The sequence below is a fragment of the Herpailurus yagouaroundi genome, unplaced genomic scaffold (assembly GCF_014898765.1).
Source record: "Herpailurus yagouaroundi ecotype Mexico unplaced genomic scaffold, PumYag 182, whole genome shotgun sequence".
NCBI lineage: Eukaryota > Metazoa > Chordata > Mammalia > Carnivora > Felidae > Herpailurus > Herpailurus yagouaroundi.
In genome coordinates this window covers 8860576-8886257 of record NW_024412413.1, presented here as the reverse complement: position 1 = coordinate 8886257, position 25682 = coordinate 8860576, and the positions used below count along the sequence as shown (strand labels likewise).

The window sequence follows — 25682 nt, the reverse complement described above, 5'->3', positions numbered from 1 at the left end:
GACCGCCTGTCAAGTTCATTGACAGGAAATGTTGGTTCAGATTGTTCAATACGCTTTGAAAGGCATACAGCTTTAGTGCTTTAAGCGCATAAATCCAATCTCAGGTAATGAACTGAGGCCACTTTACTCTTTAGAAAGAATGGATATTTTAAGGAATAGGTAGGAAGGACTTACAAATAATGGGTCAACCATTCATATGCACGTATGCCTCTAAAGTGCTCAAAAATAGCTTGGTCTCATTAGCTTTGCCCTTGCAATCTTACTTAAACTCTTAATTTTCCTTAACTAAAACTTTTTTTTTTTTTTCACAGCTTAGGCAGTAGTAAATTTTAGCTCAGGCCTACACTGATGTATCACAGATTCTAAATTTGTCAGGTTTTAATGCAATTTTGCTCTATTGATAAATCCTACAACCAAATCTCTTTCTTAAGGACCCTGATTACAGACTGGACCCCGGAAATGGTTACATTGAAGGGCATCTCTTGGTGCCTTTGGTTTGCATGAAGTGGACTGTGGCTTTTCAGCTAGAAATTATGGTTTATATTTCCTCCACTAAGGTGAATTCTCCAAAACGGTCAGCCTTGACTTCTGCCAGTGCAGCTCCTTGTGAATATCGCCATAATCATGATTATATCTCTTGCAGAAATGTGGCATAATATATTCCAAAGCAAATCATTTTCATTTATTCATACATCTGCTTTCTGTCATGCAAAGATAATTAAGAGCTAATTGTAGTCCTATCACTTAGCATTTGTTAAGGGTCTGAAACACTAGGTTTTAGAGTCTGGAGCCCTGAGTAACATCCTTTTCTCGGCCCCTCTCTGAACTTGACACGTTGGTGCAGCCACTCTCTCTCCATGGGCGCACATGACCAGCTGCAAGCCTGACATCCAGTCCTCTCAGCTCACGAGACAGCAAGGGTTAATGTTTCTCTCTCTGTTTCTTTGACTCAGAGGTGGTAGATGAATAATTATATCACAAGAATATTTCCTCCTCCACGCACAGATGTGAGGAGTAATGACTTAATGAATTAAGCCGTGTGGTGTTAGAGTGAAGAAAGCATCTGTTAGGGGCCACCTCCAAGGGGAAGGCCATGCAGTGATTGCAAAGTCAGTTCTACCCCAGAGCAGTCCAGCAGAGGTCACTGCGCAGGCTCACCTGGCTCTGAGCAGAGCCCAGCACATAAGAGGAGACTGAAGATCAGTCAAAATTCCTGTCCCCTCTGAACATGGACCACTGATTCCATCCTTAAGAAACCTGCACTAACCTTCCAAGGTATCTTTACTCTCCAACTCTCTTTAAATTCGTGACCTTTCTGTTGGATCAGGCAATTCGTATCATTAGTTTATTTTTAGACATAAATGTATGTCTGTTTGACAAATAAACTTGACATCCAAAAGAGAAGGACTTGGTGATGGAGAAACACTGAGAAATTGAGCTGTTACTAATTGAGCTATTAGTAAAGGCCAAGGTCCCCCTTTCCAGATGAATAAAATCCAATTTCTCCAATCCTGGTACAAATATTTCCAGCTGGTGCTAAAAGGTGCCGATCTAAAAGAAGTTAGCATGTGTACACGGTGTGACAGGCCCAATTCGCTAGACTGGAATCAGAGAGCGAGGTTCTTGCCTCAGCTCTGCCACTCACTCACGGTGGCCTTGGCCAAGCCCCCGCCATCTCTCTGAACCAGCGTCCTCCTTCATCTGTAACATGGAGACAAGGCTAACCAATCTCAGAGGTCCTTTACAATGAAAACACCACATCGCTATATAACTTTTCTCCCCTAAAAGTTCAAAATCTTCTGTAACCTTACTTATGTAAAACGTAAACCAAGACCAAGAGATCGCCTTTATATAGAGAACCGATTGTGACAAATTTCTCAAGGTGGTCTCTTACTGTCCAGAGCTAGTTTATGGGCTTAAAGGAGCTGGTTCAAAGTATTTCTGATCATGGAAAGGTCACAGGGGTGAAAAGCCCTCCCCTCTGAGTCTTGTCAGAGTTCTTAGCATAGTACAGAACTCAGGGATTGCCACGTTTCAAACAAACATTGTAAAGAGTCCTTAACCTTGTAGTCATTAAAGCACTCAGAAGAACATTTTTTTCTTTCCTTTTTTTTTTAAAGAACTTTTTAAAAAATGTTTATTTTTGAGAGAGAGAGAGAGTGTGCGAGCTGGGGAAGGGCAGAGAGAGAGAGGGGCAGAGGATCTGAAGCAGGCTCCAGGCTCTGCACTGACAGCAGAGAGCCCGATGCAGGACTCGAACCCACAAACCGTGAGATCATGACCTGAGCCGAAGTCAGACACTTAACCAACTGAGCCAGCCAGGCACCCTGGAAACATTTTTTTTCTTATGAAAGGTCGGCTCCAGTGTCAGAAAATAGATTATCTTCTGCTGATGTAAAAATCCTTTCTAATGCAGCCTGTGTCCTGAGCGGTCCCTCCGACAAATCTCCCCTTAGAATTTAACTGAGCCAGCCCCACCTGCCACTGGATGGGCAGGCACTTGCGGTTCCATTTCCTGCCCAAACAGAACTCCAGCATCCCTGGAGGCAGTCAGTCCTGGGGGGTGGGGACATTGTCGTGATGTAATATACAATGTGGATTCTCCTTGATCTGTAGGCATGAGGATGATGTTCAGCACTTCAAGGTCATGAGAGACACCAAGGGTAATTACTTCCTGTGGACAGAGAAGTTTCCATCTCTAAATAAGCTGGTGGACTACTACAGGACGACCTCCATCTCCAAACAGAAGCAGATCTTTCTGAGGGATAGAACCCGAGAGGATCAGGTACACCTCAGGCCCCGATCAGCCCAAGTCTGGAGATTTTAGGCAACATGAGTCCTATGTGACCCGTCAAGGCGATGCATTTGATGGGCATGTCCTCTGAGTATTCTGGAAGACAGCATCTCAGATCTGGAGGTCAGATCTCAGTTAAACCCTGTCTTAACACTTCCTAGCCATGTGACTTAGGAAAGTTGTCCAATCCTGAGTTTACTGATCCATAAAACCAGAAGGTGGTGATACCTAGCCCACAGGATGGTTGTGAAGGTTGGAGAAGATAATGTATCCCCTCCCCTTACGTCATTCCTAACAATGCTACAAACAACACTCAGCAAACATCAGCTCTTACCTGTAGATACTTTGTTATTATAAATACTACTACATCATAGCTTTCAGCCTAGCTTAGGAGTTGCCCAGAGATGAAGGCCAGGGGGCCACACACAGGGATGTTGGAGAGCAGCCTGGAGTCTAGGACTAAGGCAGTGGGGAGAGCTTTGTCACAAGAAGGGGGGTGGGGGTGTTGGAGGAAAAAAATTGACCTGGAATTCTTGCTCTTAGAACATTATGAAATATAAATATTTTAATAAATGATTTTCTTAAGTTTATTTATTTTGAGAGAGAAAGAGAGAGAGCAGGGAAGGGGCAGAGAGAGAGTGGGAGAGAGAGAATCCCGAGCAGGCTCAGGGCTGTCACCGTATGATCACAAACTGTGTGATCATGACTTGAGCTGAGGTCAAGAGTCAGACGCTTAACCAACTGAGCCACCCAGGTGCCTCTAGAGTATCATTTTAATAGAAAATGCATCAGACAAACCTAGCTTTAAATCCTGACTTCATCACTAACTGTCCTTGTTGCCTAGCCAAGTTAAAAAACCTTTCTAAGGGTCAGATTTCTCATCTGTAGAGTGGAGAGAAAAGAATACCTCCCCCCCTGGACTGTTGCAAGGATTAAATAAGACAGCATAGTGATAGCACTTGCCATAGGGTCTGGACAATAGTAAACACCAAGGAAAAGTTAAGTTGCCTCCTGTAGGTAAATTCACCGCCCCTCCCTCCCCCCCGCGCGCACACACACACATTATAAAATATCTTTCAAAGGAAATGACATGGTTATAAGAAAGAGGTGTGTATTATACAAAGAAGCCTTCTCTGGAATAGTTGAAATCCCAGAAAACGAGTTATCTGAAAAGGCATTGAGACTTTCAAAGCAACACATGCCCTGGGGAAGTAGAGAAAACCATTTCAGGTAATTGGTTAATTGTAAGCTTGAGAAGTGACCGTTCTAGGAAAAAAGGGTGTTCCCAGCCAGTGCCCATAAAAGTTCAGAAAGAAAACAAAGGTTAACTAAAGACCTTGTGAGTTATTTTAATCAAGAAACAGACAGAGGTATTAATTTACTAGGATGTGCATGCAGAGTTAAAAGAGTTAGCATAAAAGTGCATTAAACTAGATTAAACGAGTTCATATCCGTAAAGCACTTAGAGGGGCGCCTGGGTGGCTCAGTCCGTTGAGCACCCAACTCTTCATTTCAGCTCAGGTCACGATCCCAGCGTCATGGGCCTGCTTGGGATTCTTTCTCTCCTCCCTCTCTGCCCCTCCCTCTGCTCAAGGGCACACACACTCTCTCTCTTCAAACAAATAAACTTTTTTCTTAATTAACAAAATAAATAAATAAACAAATAAGGCACTTAGAATAGCGCCTGGCATATGTGAAGCCCAGGACCCTGTGTAATTGTTAAATAAAAATAACGAGAAAGGACCTCTGAGTCACAAGGTTATGGCCGCATTAAGCAAAAAGCCTTGCTCCTTCCCAGCATGCCCAGCGGCAGGCCTGGTTTCCATGGTGCTGCAAGAGGGTTGCTGTGTGGGTCTCTATCACCAGGCTATAAATGACAGTTAAAAATCACGCAAAGTCAATAGCAGAGCTTATCGGGAGGGCAGGCTGTCCCGTGGTGTGGCAACACGAGATAAGGAGGGGTGGCATTGTGTCAGTGAAACAGAATATTTAGCCTGATTACACAGAGAAAAACAAGCCCGCTAGGAAGGGACTGACTGGGTAGCACGTGGAAAGTGAACCAAAGGCCCGAAATCCCCAACCTGGGAGAATCTGAGAACGTAGAGGCCACTTCTGAAACTGCGAGGGCCCGAACTGTCACCGGTTGTGTTTAGGCTGCCCGCCCCCCGCCAGCTGTTTCTTGGAGCTGTCTCTCCAGCAAAGTCTGGAAGCAGCTGCCAGAACGGTGGGGTGGGGCCGGGAGATTCGGGAGGAGGATGGAACCACATCACCTTCGTGCTCTCCCAGGGTCACCGGGGCAACAGCCTGGACCGGAGGCCCCAGGGAGGCCCACACCTCAGCGGGCCCGGGGGAGAAGAAATCCGGCCGTCGATGAACCGGAAGCTGTCGGATCATCCAGCGCCCCCTCCCTCGCAGTACCCCCCGGCACCGCCACAGCAGCAGCGCTATCTACAGCACCCCCACTTTCATCAGGTACCTCCAAACAATGACGTGGGCACAGCGAGGTAGGGAAGGGGAGGCTCAGGCCACTTAGTGTGGGGAAATTCCCTACAGTGTCACGTACAACCGTCCGTGCTTGGGGGGTCTGTCGTGGTCCTGGGACTGCGGGCAGGGGAGGGCCATCTGAGGCCCGGCCTCATCTGAGCCCGGGAGGGCTGACAAAGTTCATAAAGACCCGGGACCTCCCAAATGGCAGAAATATGATAACGTGATGTAGGAACTGCTCTTGGCAAAGAAGTCTCTGTGAATTCGTTGGCTCCCCGCCTGAACACACATACACACACGCACGCACGCACATTCTTACCCTGAGGATTCAGCGAACCGTTGCTCCATTTTCCTGTCAGCCCCTTAACCCATCTGGCTGTGGAGATCCACAAGAAAAGCAGTTTAACACCCACAATAGAGCCTTGCTTATTTATTTATTTATCCCCTGCCTTGTTCCAGATGGGATTTGGGGCCGCTTACCGAGACGGACAATACGGCCAGATAACATCGTTCCTAAATTCCTCAGTAGGGCATACTAAGCCCTTTGTGAGCTGTTTCCCCAGCCTCTCTCCTGCAGACTCTCCCCAAACCTCCCCACCCCCCACCCTCCCCACTCCTGGAGCAAACACACATTCCAGCAACACTGCACTATCTTTAGTTACCGGAATGATCGATTGTGTTTTCTCTCATACCTTGGGGGCTTTTTATATGATGTTTCCTTGGCCTAAAATGCCCTCTCCTGGCTGATCCTTCTCCTCCTCTAAGCTGGAGGCCAAGTATCACCTCCTCTAGGAAGCCTTCCTTGATTACCCTGGCAGACTCAGACATTCTCTTTACACTTAAATGTGTATGGTTTCCTCTCTAAACTGACCCTCCACGAAGACAAGGACCTTTTCTTTCCAGCTACAAATCCCCGGTGATTAGGACAGTACTACATACGGGGCAGGTGCCTGATAAATATTCTTTGATTGAATGAATGAAATCTGGCATGGTCTTCACAGCCGAAGGTCCCTTTGCTATCCTTCCACCTCACCCCACCAGCTGGGGCTTATTGTCATCAGCAGCAAGTATTCTTGGAACACTGGCTGTGTCCATGGCATCTGAGCAAGGCGCGGGGTTTGGGGGGGGGGGGGTTGCGGGCTGAGAGGGATGTGGTGCGGTGACAGGGTCCTCCATTATATGTGTTTCTAGGAACGCCGGGGAACCAGCCTTGACATAAACGACGGGCACTGTGGCGTGGGCATGACCAGCGAAATGAACGCCGCCCTCATGCACCGGAGACACACAGACCCAGTTCAGCTCCAAGTGGCCGGGGTACGTGAACCTTCCCTCTCTGGGCTCAGTGAAGGTGGCAAGAGGGGCACTTAAGGAAATGGTCGGTCCTCCAGGAGAGACACGCTGCTGGGAGCTCAGAACGGAGGTGGTGGGAACCCAGCAAGTGAGGGCGGAGAGGTGTCCCCGGGGCAGAGCCGATCCCGGTCTGTCGTCGTCTGGCCGCAGGGCCTTGCCCTGTCCTGGCTCCGGCTCTAGGGGAGGGGGAGATCTGTCGCCTTTTTCATTGCGATCCATCTGCCTCGGTTGCGCTAGCACCGTGGGCTGTCAGCTTGGGCACGCTGCCATCCTCTCTGTCCCCTGAAGACAATAAAAAGACCACGTATCGATGTAGGGAGAGTAGTTGTCCAGGATTCTCTTGGGGCCTCGGAGAATAACATCTCCGCGGGTAAAAGTCCTGAGTCTCGGAGTTCTGATATCGTGCAGCGAGGTGTGCTTGCAGCTCCGGCGGGGCTTGCTTGGGGCGTCTCTGGAGAGCCACAAGCCAGCCTCCAGGGCAGACTGCTCACAGAGGACTCTGTCTGGCCGCAGAGCCTCCTCCGTGTGACCGTGGCTCCCAAGGCCAGCCCAGCCGCCCTGGCTCGGCAGGACCCCTCTGTGTTTCCCCGACAGCGAGTGCGGTGGGCCCGGGCGCTGTACGACTTCGAGGCCCTTGAGGACGACGAGCTGGGCTTCCGCTGCGGAGAGGTGGTGGAGGTGCTGGACAGCTCCAACCCGTCCTGGTGGACCGGCCGCCTGCACAACAAGCTCGGCCTCTTCCCCGCCAACTACGTGGCCCCCATGATGCGATGAGCCCCTTCCGGTGGGGCCCGAGGCTTTCGTCTGAAGCTGCCTGCAAGAGAGGGGGCAGGGGAGAACTGCTGGAACTACGTGTACATCCGTGTATATGCGTGTGCACACACACGCGCCTATGTGTACGTGCATTCGATAATAGTAATTTATTGGCGATGCGGTCGGTTCATTAGTTGATATGAAAGGAAGTCAGGTGGAGAATTCTATTCGTACTTCTTTTTCTGCTCTCCCCTCAGCGGGTGTGTGGAAGGCAGGGGGAAAGTTGGGGTGGGGGTGGGGCAGAGACATGAAACCGAAGTTCTTCCTGTCCTTAAGATGGCACCGCTTCCTCCTGGTCTTGGGACTTTCACTGAGACTAGCTGAGCAGAGATCCACATCCCGGCGTTGGACGCAGAACAGCAGGGTGGAGCCGGACTCGGTGGGGCCACGTTTCGGCTTTCCCTCCGAGCCCCGCTCCCCTTGAGGTTTTGCAGGGCAACGTCCCTCCTGTGCGACCAGGGTGGGCACTGCTGGGTTGAGACCAGAGGAGCAGCCACACGGGACTGGAGCAGCGGGGGCCTGGAGGCCTGGGCGAGGCTGGCCTCCTGCCCCGTGCTCAGCGGAGACCTTCACCTCCCTCGCCGGAGTGCTCCTCAGCCCTGAGAAACAGAGACCGTGAGGAGCCCAGCACTGGCAAATGGCGGGTTTTTCACAAATCCCCAGTGGCTTGCTTGGGTGTCACCTCTGTTTCCCCGGATACCAAGAAAGCAGCATCTGACATTCTGTAAAGTGCTCGGAGAAGCCCTGGCTGAGAATGCGGGACTTTAAAGCCATTGTTTTACAACTCCCAGGGTGTCTCTTTGGGTCTCTATTGGTTTTCCGTTGTCCTGAGGATGCTTTGCCCAGTGGCAGAGAGGGAAGCCCACTCCACAAGAGCATTGACTAGCAATTGTTGATTGGTTGATTGATTGACTGAACTTGACCCTGGGAGGGAGCCGGCTTTGACGGGAGCTTCCTGTTGGATCTGGCCGTAGAGTCATTGCTGGCATCCTCTCTCCAGCCTCGACCCAAGAGCTGACCTGGGGAGAGGGACCCCATTGTCTCTGTCTCTCCTGCCACCTCAAAATAGAATTATGTTTTCTTGGGCTCAGCTGGGGGTGTGGAGCACAGGCTGGCCTGGCTGGGGAGAAGGGACCCCGGAGAAGGAAACAGCGTTTTGGTGGAGCCTGGGAGCAAACACGTCTGACCCGAGAGACCTGAGAAGAGGGTGTGTGTGTGTGATGAGGCCTAAGTGACAGGCTGGGTGCACGTGTTGGTGAGGGAGAATGATGGGGGGTGAGGTGTGCCTGCTCCTTTGTCTTCTTCCCCAGCCCTTCTTGCTCTAAGGAGTGACGGGGGCAGCCGTTATCGAGGGTGAAAGGAGAAGAAAGAGTGTCTGGCTCAGAAGCGACTGTCGGGGTAACATAGGCTGCGTCCCTTTGACTCTGAACGCTACGATTCTGTGATCCCTCTGTTGTCTTTAGAGAAAAAGGGGAAAAGAAGGCACTCCACGGCGAGTCTTGGGAGGGAAGAGAAAATAGCCTGAGAGAGGCAGGGGGAGTCAGGTGACGGTAAGGAACATCTTGGCTCGCAGCCTTTAGAAATCAAAGAACAGAAAGGAAAAGGTAGCAGAGATGTTTCAAAAGACCAAGGAGCAGCGTGAGACACAAAGGGAGGGAAAGGGAGCAAGATGGTAAGTGGGACAGGCGAGGAAGACGTTGGAGTAGAGTCAGCAGGCCGGCCTGCGGCTGACAACCAGGGGAAGGAGGGATCCAGCAGGTGGGGAAGGAGGAGTTACAGCAGAGCCGCGAACGCCACGGAAGGCAGGGACCAAGACACCACAGGAACGAAGAGGAACGGACAGGGAGAAAGAAAAGCAAGGCAGAGAAGACCTAAAAGCTATTTCGGTGCTAGGTAATGTGAACATGTTACAGTAAATAAAAGCCAAAAGTGATGTTTGGTTTTACAGTATTTACAAACCATATGCTTTAAACAGCCCACAAACCTCATCCATTTGTCTGATTATGTGGGAGGACCAGCCCCAGCGAAGGGAGAGGGAGCTGATTTGGTTCTGGCCTGGATTTTGTGCCTTGAAACACGTCTCGAGAAAGCAGTGATACGCCCAGGGCCCTTGTTTGGCCAGGCTGTGTCCCGTGTCTGTGTCACACTCCCCTCCAGGGGCAGGGGTCACTGGCCTGCAGAGGTTGACCGCACAGTGCGGGCAGGGCTTCCAGAACCCCTGGAACTTTAATTGAGTCTTTAATTGAGGTGCTAAAACAGCCTTGCCCCTGCACATCACGTGGCTCAATGCAGAAGGAAGCAAGAATCATCCTAACCACCCACAGGGAGCTAAGGCCCTTAGGGACCAGGCTAAGAGGACAAGGACCAAACTATCCATATGGGGGGGGGGGGGGGCGCGGGCAAGCAATGTCCCTGGGCCTCTGGTGCTGCCTGGAGGAACGCATGAGGAGCTGCTCTCTACCTGAGTCCACTCGGCCCTCCTTCCAGCCACAACACAATCAGGGAAACAGCACCTTGTCTGTGACTCCAGCTGAAATGCTCTGCATGACCTGGGGGCAGGGAGCTTCCAGAGAAAGTCTAGATCTGGCTGAACCAGTTCGGTTTTCCTAACGCCCTGCTGAGGCTCGCTGCATGTCAGATGTCTGGTACCTGCCACTGCCCACCCGCTTTCAGATGGCCTTAGGCATCTGATCTGAGGCAGCGCTTCTCAAAATTAATGTGCCGGTGAGTTGCCCAGGGAATGCGGTAAAATGTAGGTTCTGATTCAACCCTGCGTTTCTACCAAGCTCCGAGGTGATGTTACTCCGTCCACGGACCACACTTTAAGTAGCAAGAGCAAAGAACTTCGCAGCTAAAAAGCTACAAAAATCTAATTAGATCCCTTTTCTCGGGATATTCGGGCACTTCTCTGTGTTGCTCACAAATAAGTCACTCTGAGCAGAGACAGGACTCAGAACTGTCATTATGACGTCATTCCTATTTGATGGCCGGGTGACTTTTGTCAGCATCTTCATCTCTACCAAGAATCAAGCAACTTTAGGGTGAGAGGCATCCAGATGAAATACAAACAGGGGTTGCCCAGTAGTGATTATTTTAAAGAGAAGCAGAGGTTACAGAAGTTGTGAGACATCTTTCTCAGGATTCTTTGAACATAAAATGGACTCGCATCAGGTGTGGTCCTGCTCGGAGGCAGGGGGATGGCCCATGTGACGGGGGCACTGTCAGATCTCATTCACCCAAAGCGAAACAGGTCACAGTGGGCACTGATTGGCATGAGCAAATACTTGCTGTTTGCCTTGTCTAAAGTTAACTCTTCAGCCTGTGTAGACCAAAACAAGGTCACAAGAAAAATTTTTGTCTCGATCCTACTCAGGGTCCTCCACGTCTCTCCCAACACCACAGCTGTGCCACCATCACCTCTCCCTTAGGCAACTGAATAAGCCTTGACACGTTTCTCCCTGCATACTCTCTCATCCCCAGTCCATTCACACAGATGCCAGAGTGATCTTTGTAAAACACAAGTCTGATCACGTCACTCCCCTGCCACTGTGCTTAAATTTGAATCCAAGTCCTGATGTGGCCCCGTGAGGTCTCTCATTGCCTCCCTCTCCAGCCTCCTCTGCACCCCTCCCCTCCTGGCTGCCATGCCTCCACCCACTGGCCTTCTCTCGGCCTCCAGGTGCCCAAAGATCGGTCCCCAAAGCCTTCATACCTCTTGTTCCCTCTTCAGCTTAAACGTCACTTTCTCAAATTGTCCTTTCTTGGCCTTAATCTAAAAGAACCCTTTCTATTGGATTATCTTGAGGTTGCTGGTGCTTTCCCTGATTAGCACATATACCAGTCTGTTGGACTATTGGACTGTAAGTCCCTGGGGGCAGGGATCATCTCTGTTTTGTAAACCACTGTAGGTACAGCATGTAGCACTGTGCTTGGCACACAGAAGGCTCAACAAGTATTTGTTTCATGAATGAGCAAGTGAAACCTGCCTCATGTCACCTAGCATTCATTCTATAACCCAAAGGTCCTGGGCCTTATGGACCCGTAGGTGCAAACAAAGTGATATTCACATTGATGCCCAAGTTACAGTAGCTTTTAGCCAACGGCCCTCAATATCTCCAGTTACTTCCTAGAGTCCAAGGGAGGGAGGCTGGTATCTCTCATGTGTTTAAGCATCGTCAGCTAATGTCTCCTACTCTGGCCATGTTCCATTGTCCCTGAACATCTTCTGCAGAAAGTGTCTTTCCTGATGCTGCCAACCTACTGTGCACCTGTTTGCTGATGAAATGGCCCAGTCCTTCAGGAAACCAAATCTGCCCTGCAGTCCACGTGGCAAGGCAGTCATGGAAGAGAAAGCGTGGAGAATGGCCTGTACCTACTTCTGAGTAGCCCTTGTCCCTGACCCCCAGAGAGGCACTTCCTAGGTCAAGGGACCCTCACAGCTCATTCCCTTCTCACCAGAGCCCTCTCCGCATCACACAGGACAAAGGAAGCCACCTTCCCCACCATCTCTCTTGTTTGCCTCTCTTCCTATTGTCCCTTCCTCCTTCAGCTGAAAAGAAACGCATTTGTACCTGTTTGTGCAATAGATATCACCTAGGATGCCAGGGGACATGTACCCTGTTGTACAATCTGGGCTCAGCTCTGATTCACTCATTAAACCAACAACTATTTATGAAGCATCTCGTAGGGGACAGACACAATCACCCAGTGGGTCCTCCACATCTCTTTACACTGCCCTCTGTCCACATCTGTGCCACAGTCACTGCCTCATTTCAATCCTCTCTTGCTTCTCTCCCAGGCAACTGTAATAGTTTCAGAACCGGTCTCTCCACCTCTGGGTTGGCCCCCTCTAATCCAGCCCACTGACTACCATTGAGATCCTATTAACATGCAAACTTGATGACATCAGGCTTCTGTTCAAAAGCCTCCAGAGGCTCCCATTAGCTTTCAGGCTAGAGTTTAAACTCCTTGGCATGGCACTAATGACATTTTGTGATCTGACTGCTGCCTGTTTGTTTAGCCACAATGCCCATCTCCCCTCAGAATGAGTCACGTTGTCTCAGAACTCAGGGTTTTCCCATTCGGTTCCCTCTGCCTGGAATGCCTCTCCCCCACCTTTTTGTCCAGATCAGTGCTGTCCAATAGCACTTTCTGTGATGATGATGGAGAAGTTCTCTATCTGCTCTGTCCAACGTGGCAGCCTCCAGACACTTGTGGCCCTTGAGCATTTGCAATGTGGCTGGTGTGAGTGAGTTAAATAGTGAGACATGGCAAGTGGCTACCTTATTGGGCAGTATGGATCCATGCAACTTCTACTCACTTTGAAATACTTAGCTCAGGGCTCAAGTGGCCCACTGGGGAGCCATCCCAACTTCATGGCTGCTGAAGATGTTCCTTCTTCATTTTCCTATAAGCATCCTTGTTGTGCTTCTATCCCGATATTCAGAACTCTGTAATATGGTCAGTGATTCATTGAGCCTGCCTCCCCCACTGGACTGAACATTTTTTTTAAATTTTTTAAAAGTTTTTATTTATTTTTGAGAAAGAGAGAGAGAGACAGATCATGAGCAGGGAGGGAAAAGGCAGCAGAGAATCTGAAGACAGAATCCAAAGCAGGCTCCAGGCTCTGATGTGGTGCTTGAACTCATAAACCGCGAGATCATGAGCTGAGCCAAAGTTGGACACTTAACCAACTGAGCCACGCAGGAGTCCCTGAACATTTTTGAGTGCACAAACAGTTCACCCAATAAATGGTTGATGCAGACATGCATTGGTATACTGATAAATGTTTAACAACTGCTCTCTGAAGGAAAGCCCTGATTTGTCACATTTGCCGGTTCTGTGTTGTGAATATTCCTACCATGTGTCAAGAGTATGAGAAGACAAGCCACAGAATGAGAAAAGATATTTACAAAAAAACTTATCTGATAAATAACTGTTATCCAGGGGCGCCGGGGTGGCTCAGTTGGTTGAGCTTCCAACTCTTGATCTCAGCTCAGGTCTTGATCTCAGGGTTGTGAGTTTGGGCCCCACAGTGGGCTCCACACTGGGTGTGGAGCCTACTTAAAAAAGAAGAGAAAAGAAAAGAAAAGAAAAGAAAAGAAAAGAAAAGAACTGTTATCCAAAATAAACAAAGAATTCTTAAAACCCAACAAAAGAAAATGAACAACCCAGATGAAAAATGGGCAAAAGGGCTGAACAGACACCTCACTGAAGAAGATATTAGATCACAAATAAGCACATGAAAAGATGTTCAACACTATATGTCACTAAGGAAATGCAAATTAAAATGATGAGATACAATGGCACAGCTCTTAGAAAATCTAAGGTCCAGGGGCACCTGGGTGCTCAGTTGGTTAAGTGTTCAACTCTTGATACTGACTTAGGTCATGATCTCATGGTAGTGAGATTGAGCCCTGCATTGGGCTCTGTGCTGACACCATGGAGCCTGCTTGGGATTCTCTCCCTCTCTCTCTCTCTGCCCCTCCCCTGCTTATGCTCTCTCTCTATCAAAGTAAATAAATAAGCATTTTTTTTTTTTTTTTTTGTAAATCCAAGGTCCAAAACACTGACAACGCTAACTGTTGGTAAGGATGTGGAGTAACAAGAATTCTGATTCACTGCTGGTGGGAACGCAAACTGGTACAGCCCCTTTGGAAGACAGTTTGGCAGTTTCTTACAAAACTAAACATAGTCTTAACATACGATCCAGCAATCATGCTCCTTGGTATTTACCCAAAGGAGCTGAAAACACATGTCCACACAAAAACCTGGACATGAATGTTTATGACTGTCTCATTCATAATTGCCAACTCTTGGAAGCAACCAAGGTGTCCTCCAGTGAGTGGATAACTAAGCTGTGGTAGATCCAGACAATGGTACGGTATAAAGTGCTAAGAAGAAATGAGCTATCCAGCCATGAAAAGATATGTAGACACTTAAATGCCTAGCACTAAGTGAAAGAAGCCAATCTGCAAAGGCTACGTATTGTATGATTCCAACTATATGACATCCTAGAAACAGCAAAACTCTTGAGGCGGTAAAAAGATCAGCAGTTGCCAAGGGTGAGGTGGGAGGAAGAAAAGAAGAGGTGGAACACAGAAGATTTTTGGAGCAGTGAAACTATTCCCTGTGATACTATAATGGTGGCCATATGTCATTACACATTTGTCAAAACCCATAGAATGCACACCACCAAGAGTGAACCCGGAGGTAAACTATGGGCTTTGGGTGATAATGATGTGTTGACGTAGGTTCACCAGCTGTAACCAGTGTACCACTCAGGTGGGGGTGATTGATAACGGGGGAGGCTACGCACGTGTGGGAAGTGTAAGGAAACTCCGTCTTCTGCTCAATTTTGCCGTGAACCTAAAAGTACTCTAAAACAAAGTAAGTCTGTTAAAAAATTAAAAAAGAACCCCCCACCGTGGCTGATTTCAAACTACCAACAAGACATCAGTGAATCCGGAGCGGGGATTAGATGTGCACAGTTGGCTCTCATGAGCAGAGAGGAACCAGACTCAGCACCACTGCATGAATGAATGAATGAATGAATGAAGTGTGCTAGGCACTGGCAATGTAGGAGAAGCCTTCAGGTCCTTCAGGAAGAAGTCTGTTCAACCTTCAAGAAGCTGGTCCTGTAGTTGCAGGTCCCGTTTTAGTTCCAACATAGGAGACAAAGAACCAAGGAGTCATATCTTTGACTTACTCAGCGAGAGGGACATTTGTCTCCTTTGGGTCTTTTACTTTTAATATCAAGCCTTGTCCAGGCATCGATTGAGCGCCCCACTCAGACTGAGCCTGAGGTCACGAAAGCAAGAGTATCCATCAGGAGGATGAAACCCTGACTTGAAGTATCTCAGGCAACGAGGAGTTTATATCGCATACAAGGCCGGAGGTAGGGCAGTTCCTGGCTTGCTGAGTTCAATGGTTCAACGATGCCATCCTTTGAACATCAAGGGTGTCTCTTCCTAGTGGCTGTTGCAGTACCAGACATCCTGTGTGGACTGACAATGTCAGTTTAAATTTGTGAGGAAAACCTTTCTCAGAAGTCATATGGCAGCCATTCCCTCGGATCCCATTGGCATGACTAGATCACATGCCATTCCTAAACCAGCAATTTCCAAGAGAACGAGACCACCGTGACTGCCTTAGACCAATGGAAGGGACCCTGTAGGGGGCAGAACCTGAGAACCCAGGCAGAGCCCTGCCCTAAAGGAGGAAGTGGGTGGGGTAGGGTGACAGTGGGCAATGGCCTTCAAGACCTAATCTACAGGAAATGTTAGAAGAAGATGCACAAATCTTACGACCAGGGCATTCCATAAACGTTTCTCGGGATAACTAAGGAACAAGAAGGCAAAGTGAGGCAGCATAGCTCCTCGGCTTTCCCCTCAAAGTTGAAATGCCTACATGGACACACACACACGTACACACACGCACACTTCCATCGGCCCTCCGCAATGGATTCCCACGTGCATATTAAGCCAGCGTGTTAGTGAGGACAGCTGCCATGCTATTCACAGAAACCAGAACCGTACGTAGTGAGGCCCTGGGTCTGCTCTGGGGACAGAGGCCCCGGCCAGCCAGGTCTGTGCCACAATCCCGGCAATATCACTGATGTTGGCGTGAGACTTCTCCACTCAGGGGCTTCTGGGTTTGCCTCTATCCAGGGTCATTTGTGGCCATGTTCTGACGTGGGCAATCCCACTGCAGCGGGACGGAATTCCCCAGGGTGGGCAGCACATGGTTCCTCCCTCCCCCTGCTCTGACCTGGTTATGGGGAGTTGCTAGGTAACGGCTACGCAGCCTCTGCTTCCCACGCTGGAGGAGGCTTGGTTGCCATGGCAAGTCCAGATGAGGTGGGGGATGCAGGGGAAAGGGAGCATTGGCCGGGGGGTCCCCAGCCTGGACTCTGGGCCTCTGGACCTTCAGGAAACCTCTTCACCCCTCTGTGCCTTGTTTGCCTTGTCAGTAAAATAAAGGAGGGGCTAGGTCTCTTCTTGCTCTAAACCACTGATGCGTGCAGATGGCATATACTAAATAGACACTGATCCTCAGACTCCTTTTAGGTAACAATGACTCAAGACGGGCGCAGAAAAGGAATGGACTGAGTTGTGTTTAAGATAAAAGAGAGAAACTAGCAAGCCTGTGTCTCTAGTAGGACAGATAAAAGTCATGGACATCCTCCCTTCTGTTGACAGTAATTTAGCTTCTGAAATTGATACTCTGGAGTCCCTGGGACTCCCTGGGTCCTTTACTGAACCTAAACTTCCTAAGGAAGTCCCATAATGGGTGTGTCGCCTTAGGGTACCTGGCTTGCTAAAGGCCCATCCCCGGGCTCTGCTGGCTTTTCTGTCCCCTGGAGCCATGTCACAGGCCCAGCCCCCTGGGGCCAACTCTTGACTTGTGGGGCTCTGCACAAACCTCTAGGATTGGCTACTTGATCCTGCCCTTGATCTGAGCCCTGGCCCCACCCTCTTCTTTCATTCCTGTAGTAAGATCCCTAGCCAGGCCCAAGTGCTGGGACGTCTGTGGCACCCAAGTTCTCCCCTCCCCGTCTAGTTCATGCCAGTCCCTTTCCAGGATCCAGATTCCCCACTGCTGGAGTCTCTTAGCACTGGCTGCCATCCTGCCTGTGGACATGGGCTGCCGCTCTGTTCCCTGTCTGTGCTTCACCCCCTTAACCCTCCATTGGCCTCATGCTGGGGCCCCCGAAGGCAGCTGGCTCCCTGGGACCACCACCACCATCTGATGTCCATTGTCACAGGTGGCCCCCGTGACCCCAAAAGAGAGGTTGGACCCTACCCATTCCACCTCCAGCAGCTGGTCTGCTTTCCACCTTCTTCCTCGGAAGTTCTAAGTCTTGGCAGCTCCTTATCCTTCCCCTGCCATATACACAGGAAGAACAGGGGTATGTCTGAGTGTGGCCCAGGGTGCTGGAGTCATATCAGGGAACATTCTCCACACCCACTCAACAGCTGAGTTTCCCGCTTCCTGGTCAGGAGCAGAAGGAGGAATCCGTACCTTGTATGTAGGGTATGAGAACGAGTAGGGTGTCAGGGCGAGTGGCCTTTGAGCTGCCAGCTGTGATTCGGGGCACTCTAGAACTTCCTAGTCCCATAGAGAAAGTACATCCTTGAACCATGTACCCCAGTCCCCCCTCCCCTCTAGCTCTCCCCTACTTTCCCCTGCAGGCAGTGTGGAAAAGTGGAGAAAGCCGAGCTTTGATTCAGGCACACCCGCGTCTCTGTCCAGACTCTGCCACTGACCGTGTGAGCCTGGACCAGTTACTTGACCTCTCGGAGCTAAGCTAGAGAACCAGAGACAAAAGCACTAAGTGTCATGAGACATAAACACAGTTATAGGAACTGCTTGGTGAGGGCCTAGCAAATAGAGGGCGGCCCCACTACACCTTCCACTGTGGCAGAAACAGCCTTCTTCGCCCCGCCCCACCCCACCCCCAGCGACATGTTGTTGCAAAGGCCTCCTCTCCTTTGAAACTTGCCTGTCCTGTACTCAGCCCTCCTCAGGGCGAGTCTCTCCGCACCTATCACACCGAGAGCCTGCTGAGGTAGTAAATCAACTTTGGGAGTAGACCTTGCCCGCCTCCTTCCAGGGGATGGCTGCCCTGTAACAGTGGCCTGCAAGGGACAAAATGCTGAGGGTTTGGGCCAAATAAAGGAGGGATTCTTGAAGGGAGAATGGGGCCGTTACTTCCTCTGGCTGCTCTGCCTGCCTCCAGGCTCTCTGCTTCTTTACACATCACTCCACGCAGATCAGGCACCTTCTCTACTAAAAACTACCCCACCCCCAGCCCCGCCACCATTTCTGGATTGAGGTTCAAGCTGCCTCCCAGAGACGGGGCAGTGAGAGGGAGGCAGGACCTCGGGGTTACTCTCTGCCCTGAACCCTGCAGATTCCTCCTTTGCTGACTCAGATTGCAGGTCCCCCACCTGGAGTCTCCCACCCTTCCTATTGCCCCCTGTCCATGTCCTAGCCAGTCTGCAAGGCCAGGGAAAATGCCACCTCCTTCACAAAGCCCTCCTGGATTCCACCCTCAGAGAGTAACTCTTCCTCTGCCAAACTGTCTCCTGACACGGCTCTTCTGGCCTTGCCCTGGAGAGGTGGCTGGGCTCAGCACCTGTGCCCTGCGGTCTAGTCCCCAAAGACAGGGATGAACAAACACTACACAAGTCATTCCAGCCCAGGTCCCTTGGTTGGGACCGGAGCTGTTTTAAAATTTGTCTAAAAATGTTTCAGACACACCCCAGTTCCCGGCACTGCGAGCTCTTGGGAGGGGGAGGCGGTTCGTCAGCAGCTCCGTGCCCTACTGGGGTGAAGATTGCTCAAGCCGCACCACGCTGCCTGCACCGCCTGGCAGGGCATGCCACTTCAGGAGCTCTGTGCCACTACCAGGAAGAAGTGAGAGAAAATCCCATCCCTTCCCGTGACTTCCTTCTGAACCCCTCCCCAGCCTTAGAAGTGGAGCAGCCGGCTTTCCCATGTTGTTGGAGCACACCAGGGGCTCTCTCTGCCTCTGGCCCGTCCCCTGCACTCTGCCAGGCACATCCCGCCATTTCCCAGCTCACACACCATCTGTGGCTCCCAGCTGCCAACAGAGCTAAGTTCAAACTCACCCTGGAATTCAGAGATTCAACAACGTTCATGAGGCAACCTGTATTTCTGGCCCATCGCCTCTCCCTGTCCTTCCCCCATCCCTGCAACATGCACATGTACATATTCCCATGTGTGTAGTCACATGTACACACACATGCACACACACGCACACATATATACATGTGCACATGTATACACACCTACACATGTACACACAAACACAAGACCAAATACACTTACACACACACACCGTAATCCAAATTAATTTGTCACTTTCGCCTGTATTTGCCTTGATCATTACACTCATTTACTCATTCATGTATTCGTTCATCCATTCAACATTCCCTTAGTGCCCTTATGCAAATAAGAAGGGTACGATTTCCCTGTTTCTCCTGGGAGTCGCTGCTGCATCCAACACTCCACCGTCTCCTCTGTGTGTTTTAAGTCCTATAAAGCCCAGCCCAAGGTCCACCTCCCTGCACAAGCCTTCCTAGCTTCTCAGCCCTGGAGTAGCTGTCCCTGCATTTGAGTTCCTATAGCAATGCCACGTAAAAGAACTTTCCGGGCACCTGGTTGGCTCCGTCGGTTTGTCTGTTGGTTTCGGCTCAGGTCATAAACTTGCAGTTCATGAGTTCTAGCCCCACACTGGGTTCTGCAATGGCAGCACGGAGCCTGCTTGGGATTATCTCTCCCTATCGCTCTCTCTCTCTCTCTCTCTCTTTCTCTTTCACTCCCTCTCTCTCTCTGCCCCTTCGAAGCTCGTGCTCTCTCTCTCCCCCCCAAAATACATAAATAAACATTAAAAAAATATTCTGTGATGATGGAAATGTTCTATACCTGTACTATCCAGTATGATAGCCATTGGCCCCATTGGCTATTGAGCACTTCAGATGTGGCCTGTGTGACTGAGGAACTGAATTTGCCACTCTAGAAACTCTGTTTTTTTTTTTTTTTCAACGTTTATTTATTTTTGGGACAGAGAGAGACAGAGCATGAACGGGGGAGGGGCAGAGAGAGAGGGAGACACAGAATCGGAAACAGGCTCCAGGCTCTGAGCCATCAGCCCAGAGCCTGACGCGGGGCTCGAACTCCCGGACCGCGAGATCGTGACCTGGCTGAAGTCGGACGCTTAACCGACTGCGCCACCCAGGCGCCCCTAGAAACTCTGTTTTTTAAAGATTTTTTTTTAATTTGTTTTTTTAAGATTTTTTTAAAGTAGACTCCATGCGGGGCATCTGGGTGGCTCAGTCGGTTAAGCATCCAACTTCGGCTCAGGTCATAATCTTACTGTTTGTGAATTTGAGGCCTGTGTAGGGCTCTGTGCTGACAGCTCAGAGCCTAGAGCCTGCTTTGGATTCTGTGTGTGTGTGTGTGTGTGTGTGTGTGTGTGTGTGTCTCTCTCTCTCTCTCTCTCTCTCTCTGCCCCTCCCCCACTCATGCTTTGTCTCTCTCTCTCTCTCTGAAAAATAAACATTAAACATTTTTTTTAAATCAATTAATTAAAATAGACTCCATGCATAATGTGGGGCTCAAACTCATGACCTCTAGATAAAGAATCATATGCTTTACCATCTGAGCCAGCCAGTCACCCCTAAATTTCTTCCTTTCGTTTAATATTGATTAATTTGTTTTGTTTTGTTTTTTAATGTTTGTTTATTTTTGAGAGAGAGAGAGGGATCGGGGAAGGGGCAGAGAGAAAGGGAGACACAGAATCCGAAGCAGGCTCCAGGATCTGAGTGGTCAGCACAGAGCCCAACATGGGGCTCGAACTCACAAACCTCAAGATCATGACCTGAGCCGAAGTCGGATGCTTCACCAACTGAGCCACCCAGGCACCCCAAGCATATGACTCTTGACCTCAGGTTCATGGGTTTGAGCCCCATGTTGGGGCATACAGCTTACTTTTAAAAAAATGCCCACTATGTCATGTACCTACCACACATATCAGATTCTCTCTCTCTCTCTCTCTCTCTCTCTCTCTCTCTCTCACACACACACACACACACACACACACACAGTCACACTGTGAAACAGAATGGCTAAAGAAGGATCCTATTCATTGAAATCACGTTTTGCATTCCAGGCTCTTCTTGTTATGTTCTTACTGCATGCCAGGGGAAATGAGAAGATCCTATCCAGTTTTAAGAAGGTATTCCCAGTCAGTTTGAAGTAAAATCGTGGTGGAGGAGTGGGGGGACCAGGGCAAAAGTCCAGCATTTAAGGTACAATACCTGGGAACTCCTTGATGAAGAAGACCGTCCTGCCCTCAAGGAACCTCCCACCTGTGGGGGGAGACAAACCATTACCATACAGAATTTGAGTTTAACTGAGGCTAAGCATGAAGTGAGGGCACTAGCCCAGACCTGGAGGGCCAGGAGACACCACGGATGGAGTGACCAAACTGAAGACTCAGAAAAGTAGCTGATGGCCTGGAAAGGAAAGCATCTCAGCAGGGGGAGCTCCCTAAGCCAAGACACCACATGTCAAGGAAGGGGGAGTAGACAGAAGGAAGCTAATTGGTTTGGACCATAATGGTGGGCCATAAATGGCCACAAGGTGTTTGGGCTTTAGTGTATGGGTAGTGGGGAGCCCCGGAAGAGTTTTATGCAGGGGGATTATCCTTTATATTTGCATTTTAGAAGGGATTTGAGGGGGAGAAGATTGAGTTAGGAGGCTCTTGCAAAAGTGTGGGGTGGTTGGGGGAGCTGGGGTTGGGTGGAGTGAAGAAGACTAAAGAGAGAACAGAAGAAGCCTCTTCTGGCCTGGTAGCAGTGAGAGAGGGAAAAGAGTCAAGACCCATGCACGTTTCCCACTTGGGCAACCAGGCAGATGGTGGTGTCATTCTGGAGGAGAGAGATCCAGAAAGAACAGTGGGGGAAGGGGGTTGAAGAGAAGTGGTGTGGGTTCCTTTGGAGACTTCCCTGGCGGTGGAGGTGCCTGGGAGGACGTCCAAGTAGAGATGACCAACGGGCAGCCGGATGAGCTGGTATGGAGTCATGGAGACTGTTCTAGAGCTGAGATGGAAGCATGAAAATCATTCCAGCCAGGGAGAGGTGGGACCACCCTTGGAGCGTGGGTGGCCCAAAGGACAAGAAGGCCAGAGATGAGCTCTCGGGGACACCGGCCTTTGAGGGGTGGATGAAGCAGCCTGGGAAGGAGTGGCAGGGAGGTGCGGATAAACCACGGAACCCGAGTGTCTGGGAAAGTGGGGGCAGTTGCAGAGTGATTGGGGAGAGGAGCTTATATGCTTCCAAGGTTGCAGACACAAAGTCCCCAAGTCCGGAAGTTCTGGGAGGACAGGAACTTGCCCAGTGCCCAATCAGTACTCAGCAAACCATTCATGAATGAAAAGATGAAGCTTTCAGTAAGTCATGACTGGCCGGGGAGAGGCCTCGCTGTGTTCCTTCCTGTGGGCCAGCAGAGCTGGTCAGGGGTAAAAACTGTTCATTTAGCTCAGTCCTAGGGTCTGTATCCTCCTCTCCACGGTGCCAGCTCCAGCCACCTCCTCTTATTCTCTCATTTTCTCTGGGCATAGGCAGCAGGCACGAAGGGTCCCCAAAGGGTCTTTTTTAATGTTTATTTTTGAGAGGTGGGGAGGGGCAGAGAGAGGGAGACACAGAATCCAAAGCAGGTTCCAGGCTCCGAGCTGTCAGCACAGAGCCCGACGTGGGACTCGAACTCATGGACTGTGAGATCACGACCTGAGCCGAGGTCGTTCGCTTAACCAACTGAGCCATCCAGGCGCCCATGAAGAGTCCCCCATGTTTTACAACAGGCGCTCATGACACAAATTCCCACCGAGGAGAAAAAAGTCAACCCTGGAGAATGGTATCTGATCTATCATGAAGTGGGCTATTTTGGGACTCGAATTACACAGGAGGGCTAGACACGCACAGAGATGAACACAGTTACAATTAGCATTAACTACAAGGTGTCGTATCTTTGCTGCACACACAGCCGGCAGCCGGCAGCGTGCCCTGGGGAGAGAGGAAGGTGAACGAGTGCCAAGATGGGAGGGGGCAGCATCTGCTGGAGGAGGAAGCAGCATTTCTCAGGAAGGCACAGTCACCTTGGGCAAAGTGGCCTCCGGTATTGGAAGTGCCAGTTTGACAGGCTCCCCCTAGCTCAGGGAAATTCCAGACCCAAGAAGGAGGGACTGGTACAGGGCCAGAGGCTTTCTCTTAGGGTGTCACCGCCTCATGGATGATCCCCAGACACAAAGTAGATAGAACCTGTGCATAAAAGGAATCAATTTCCCCACGGTTCAGGCTTTTTAAAAATCTCAGTGAAAATGCACGGAGTGTTTGAAGGCCTGGGGGTCAGGCTTTGAGGACAGGTGCCCTAGAGTTTCCACTTGCCAGCTGATAACCTGGAACAGGTCGTCCAGGGCCTCAGTTTATTCGTCATTAACACCCCTCTGGAGTCCTTTTTCACAGTCTATTTCACCAGATTAGGGCGGATCAGATTAGATGATTGTATGGTAAAATGCCGTCTCTGAGAGCAGCCAATATCCCCTGCTTCGTAAAGAGCTGTGGGGATCTGACTCCCAGCTAAACAAGGCAGAGCCACCAGGACTGCTAGCTATCATGTCTGAATCCTCTTTTTTAATCCCCAGTGGCGAGCATGTTATCTAGGACACATTCACAACTCAAAAATGTTAGTTGAATAAATAAGTCATTGGTCCCTAAAGGGGAATATTACAAAAAGACCACAGTGTGCTTCATATCAGTTACATCTAGGAAAGATTTTTTCCAGTGTGAACTAGTACTAAAATATTCTGTTCTGATTCTAACCTCTGTCCAATTCCAACTTATATCACGTAACATTTGTACTCCTTGAGAACACAAACCAGGTCTTAATTTTTTTTTTAACGTGTATTTATTTTTTGAGAGATAGAGACAGAGCATGAGCGAGGGAGGGGACAGAGAGAGAGAGAGTCACAGATTCTGAAGCAGGCTCCAGGCTCTGAGCTGTCAGCACAGAGCCCGATGTGGGGCTCGAACTCATGAACCACGAGATCATGACCTGAGCTGAAGTCAGACGCCTAACCGACTGAGCCACCTGGGTGCCCCAACACAAAGCAGGTCTTAATCATTGCATTTCGACAGGAGCTCTACGTGAGCAAAGACCTGGTTTTGTTCAGAGCTGCACCATCATACCTAGAACAGAGCCTTGTGCTTAGTAAGGCTCAGTAAGGATTTGTAAATGAATGAATGGTTTCTAACCCGTAACACCGTGCTAGGCATTCAGCAAATATTTGTTGAATGAAGAAATGATTAAGCAAGAACACTGTCTCTTTCTAATGCCCCTTTCTAATATTCTCAACTGAGGTGGTATAGCAAGGTGGGTGGGTAGGCAAGCTCTGGAGTCAGATGATCTGGGTTTGAATCCTGACTCTCCTACTCACTAACTAGGTGACCTGGAGTAAGCTACTGAACCTCTCTGTGCTTCAGTTTTCTTACCTATAAAATGGAGATAATAGAGGGGTCTACATGGCTCAGTGTCCGACTCTTGATTTCTGCTCAGGTCGTGATCTCACACTTCACGGGATCGAGCCCTGAGTCAGGCTCTGCTTTGACAGCCAGAGCCTGCTTGGGATTCCCTCTCTCCCTCTCCATCTCTGCCCCTCCCCTGCTCACTCACTCACACTCGTGCTTTCTCTCCCTCTCAAAATAAATAAATAAACCTTTAAAAATAAATAAAATGGGGATACTAATAATTTTTTAAATAGGGTCACATGAATTCATTTGGAGGATCCATAAAACATTTAGCACAGTGCCTGGCACATATTTTAATGACCATATCCGTCTCTTAATAACCTTCAGTGCCTCCCCTCTAGCTACAGAATAAGATAAAAAATCAAGGTCCCCACAGTTGGGCTCCAAAGTCCCTCTCTTTCCAGTCCCATCATCCCACACTTTAGCGCTAACTACCCTTCCCTGGCTTGTCTGCTAGGCTAGACACTCCACTAAGCAATATGTACCCCATTCATTTATTTCCCTTTTCATGAAGGCCTGTAAGGGAGGACATTTTATTGCACATATTTCACTGAAGATGTGACCAAGGCTCAGAAAAGGGAAGTGACTTTCCCAGGGACACACAGCTTATCCCAAGGAAGTGAGATTCCATTCCAATTCCGCCCTGACCTGAAAGTTGGTGCTCTTATTCCCTGGACTCTGAAACCTTTGTTATGCAAAGTGTGGTCTGTGAACCAGCGCTACCAGCGTAACCTGGAACTTGCTAGAAACGAACAATCTCAGGCCTCACCTCAGACCCACTGAATCAGAATCTGCATTTTCACAAGATACCCCAGGTGATTTCTATGCCCAGGAGTTAGAAGCACTGTTGTAAACCCCTTTCTAGGGGCGCCTGGGTGGCTCAGTCAGTTAAGTGTCTGGCTTTGGCTCAGGTCATGATCTCGCAGTTTGTGGGTTTGAGCCCTGGGGCGGGTACGGTGCTGACAGCTCGGAGCCTGGAGCCTGCTTTGGATTCTGTGTCTCCCTCTCTCTCTGCCCCTCCCCCCACTCGCACTGTCTCTGTCTCTCTCAAAAATAAATAAATAAAAGAAACCCTTTTCTACCAGTCAGACACAAAAGCTAATTAAATCAGTACTAGATCTCATTTA

At 49.6% G+C, this 25682-nt stretch overlaps 1 protein-coding gene across 3 annotated transcripts in view; it reads left to right on the top strand.

Annotated features, from left to right (window-relative positions):
• GRAP2 (GRB2 related adaptor protein 2) overlaps positions 1–9386 on the top strand; it is a 62122-nt gene extending 52736 nt beyond the window's left edge. Inside the window, exons 5-8 of one of the 3 annotated variants that reach the window (XM_040490765.1) lie at positions 2617–2785; positions 5081–5266; positions 6470–6592; positions 7142–9386. In XM_040490765.1, coding sequence (XP_040346699.1) covers positions 2617–2785; positions 5081–5266; positions 6470–6592; positions 7142–7402 — 739 coding nt within the window. In that variant the 3' untranslated portion in view covers positions 7403–9386. The remainder of the gene's footprint in view (positions 1–2616; positions 2786–5080; positions 5267–6469; positions 6593–7141) is intronic. The other 2 variants (XM_040490764.1, XM_040490766.1) reach the window with 2 other exon arrangements.
• Positions 9387–25682: the final 16296 nt, after the last annotated feature.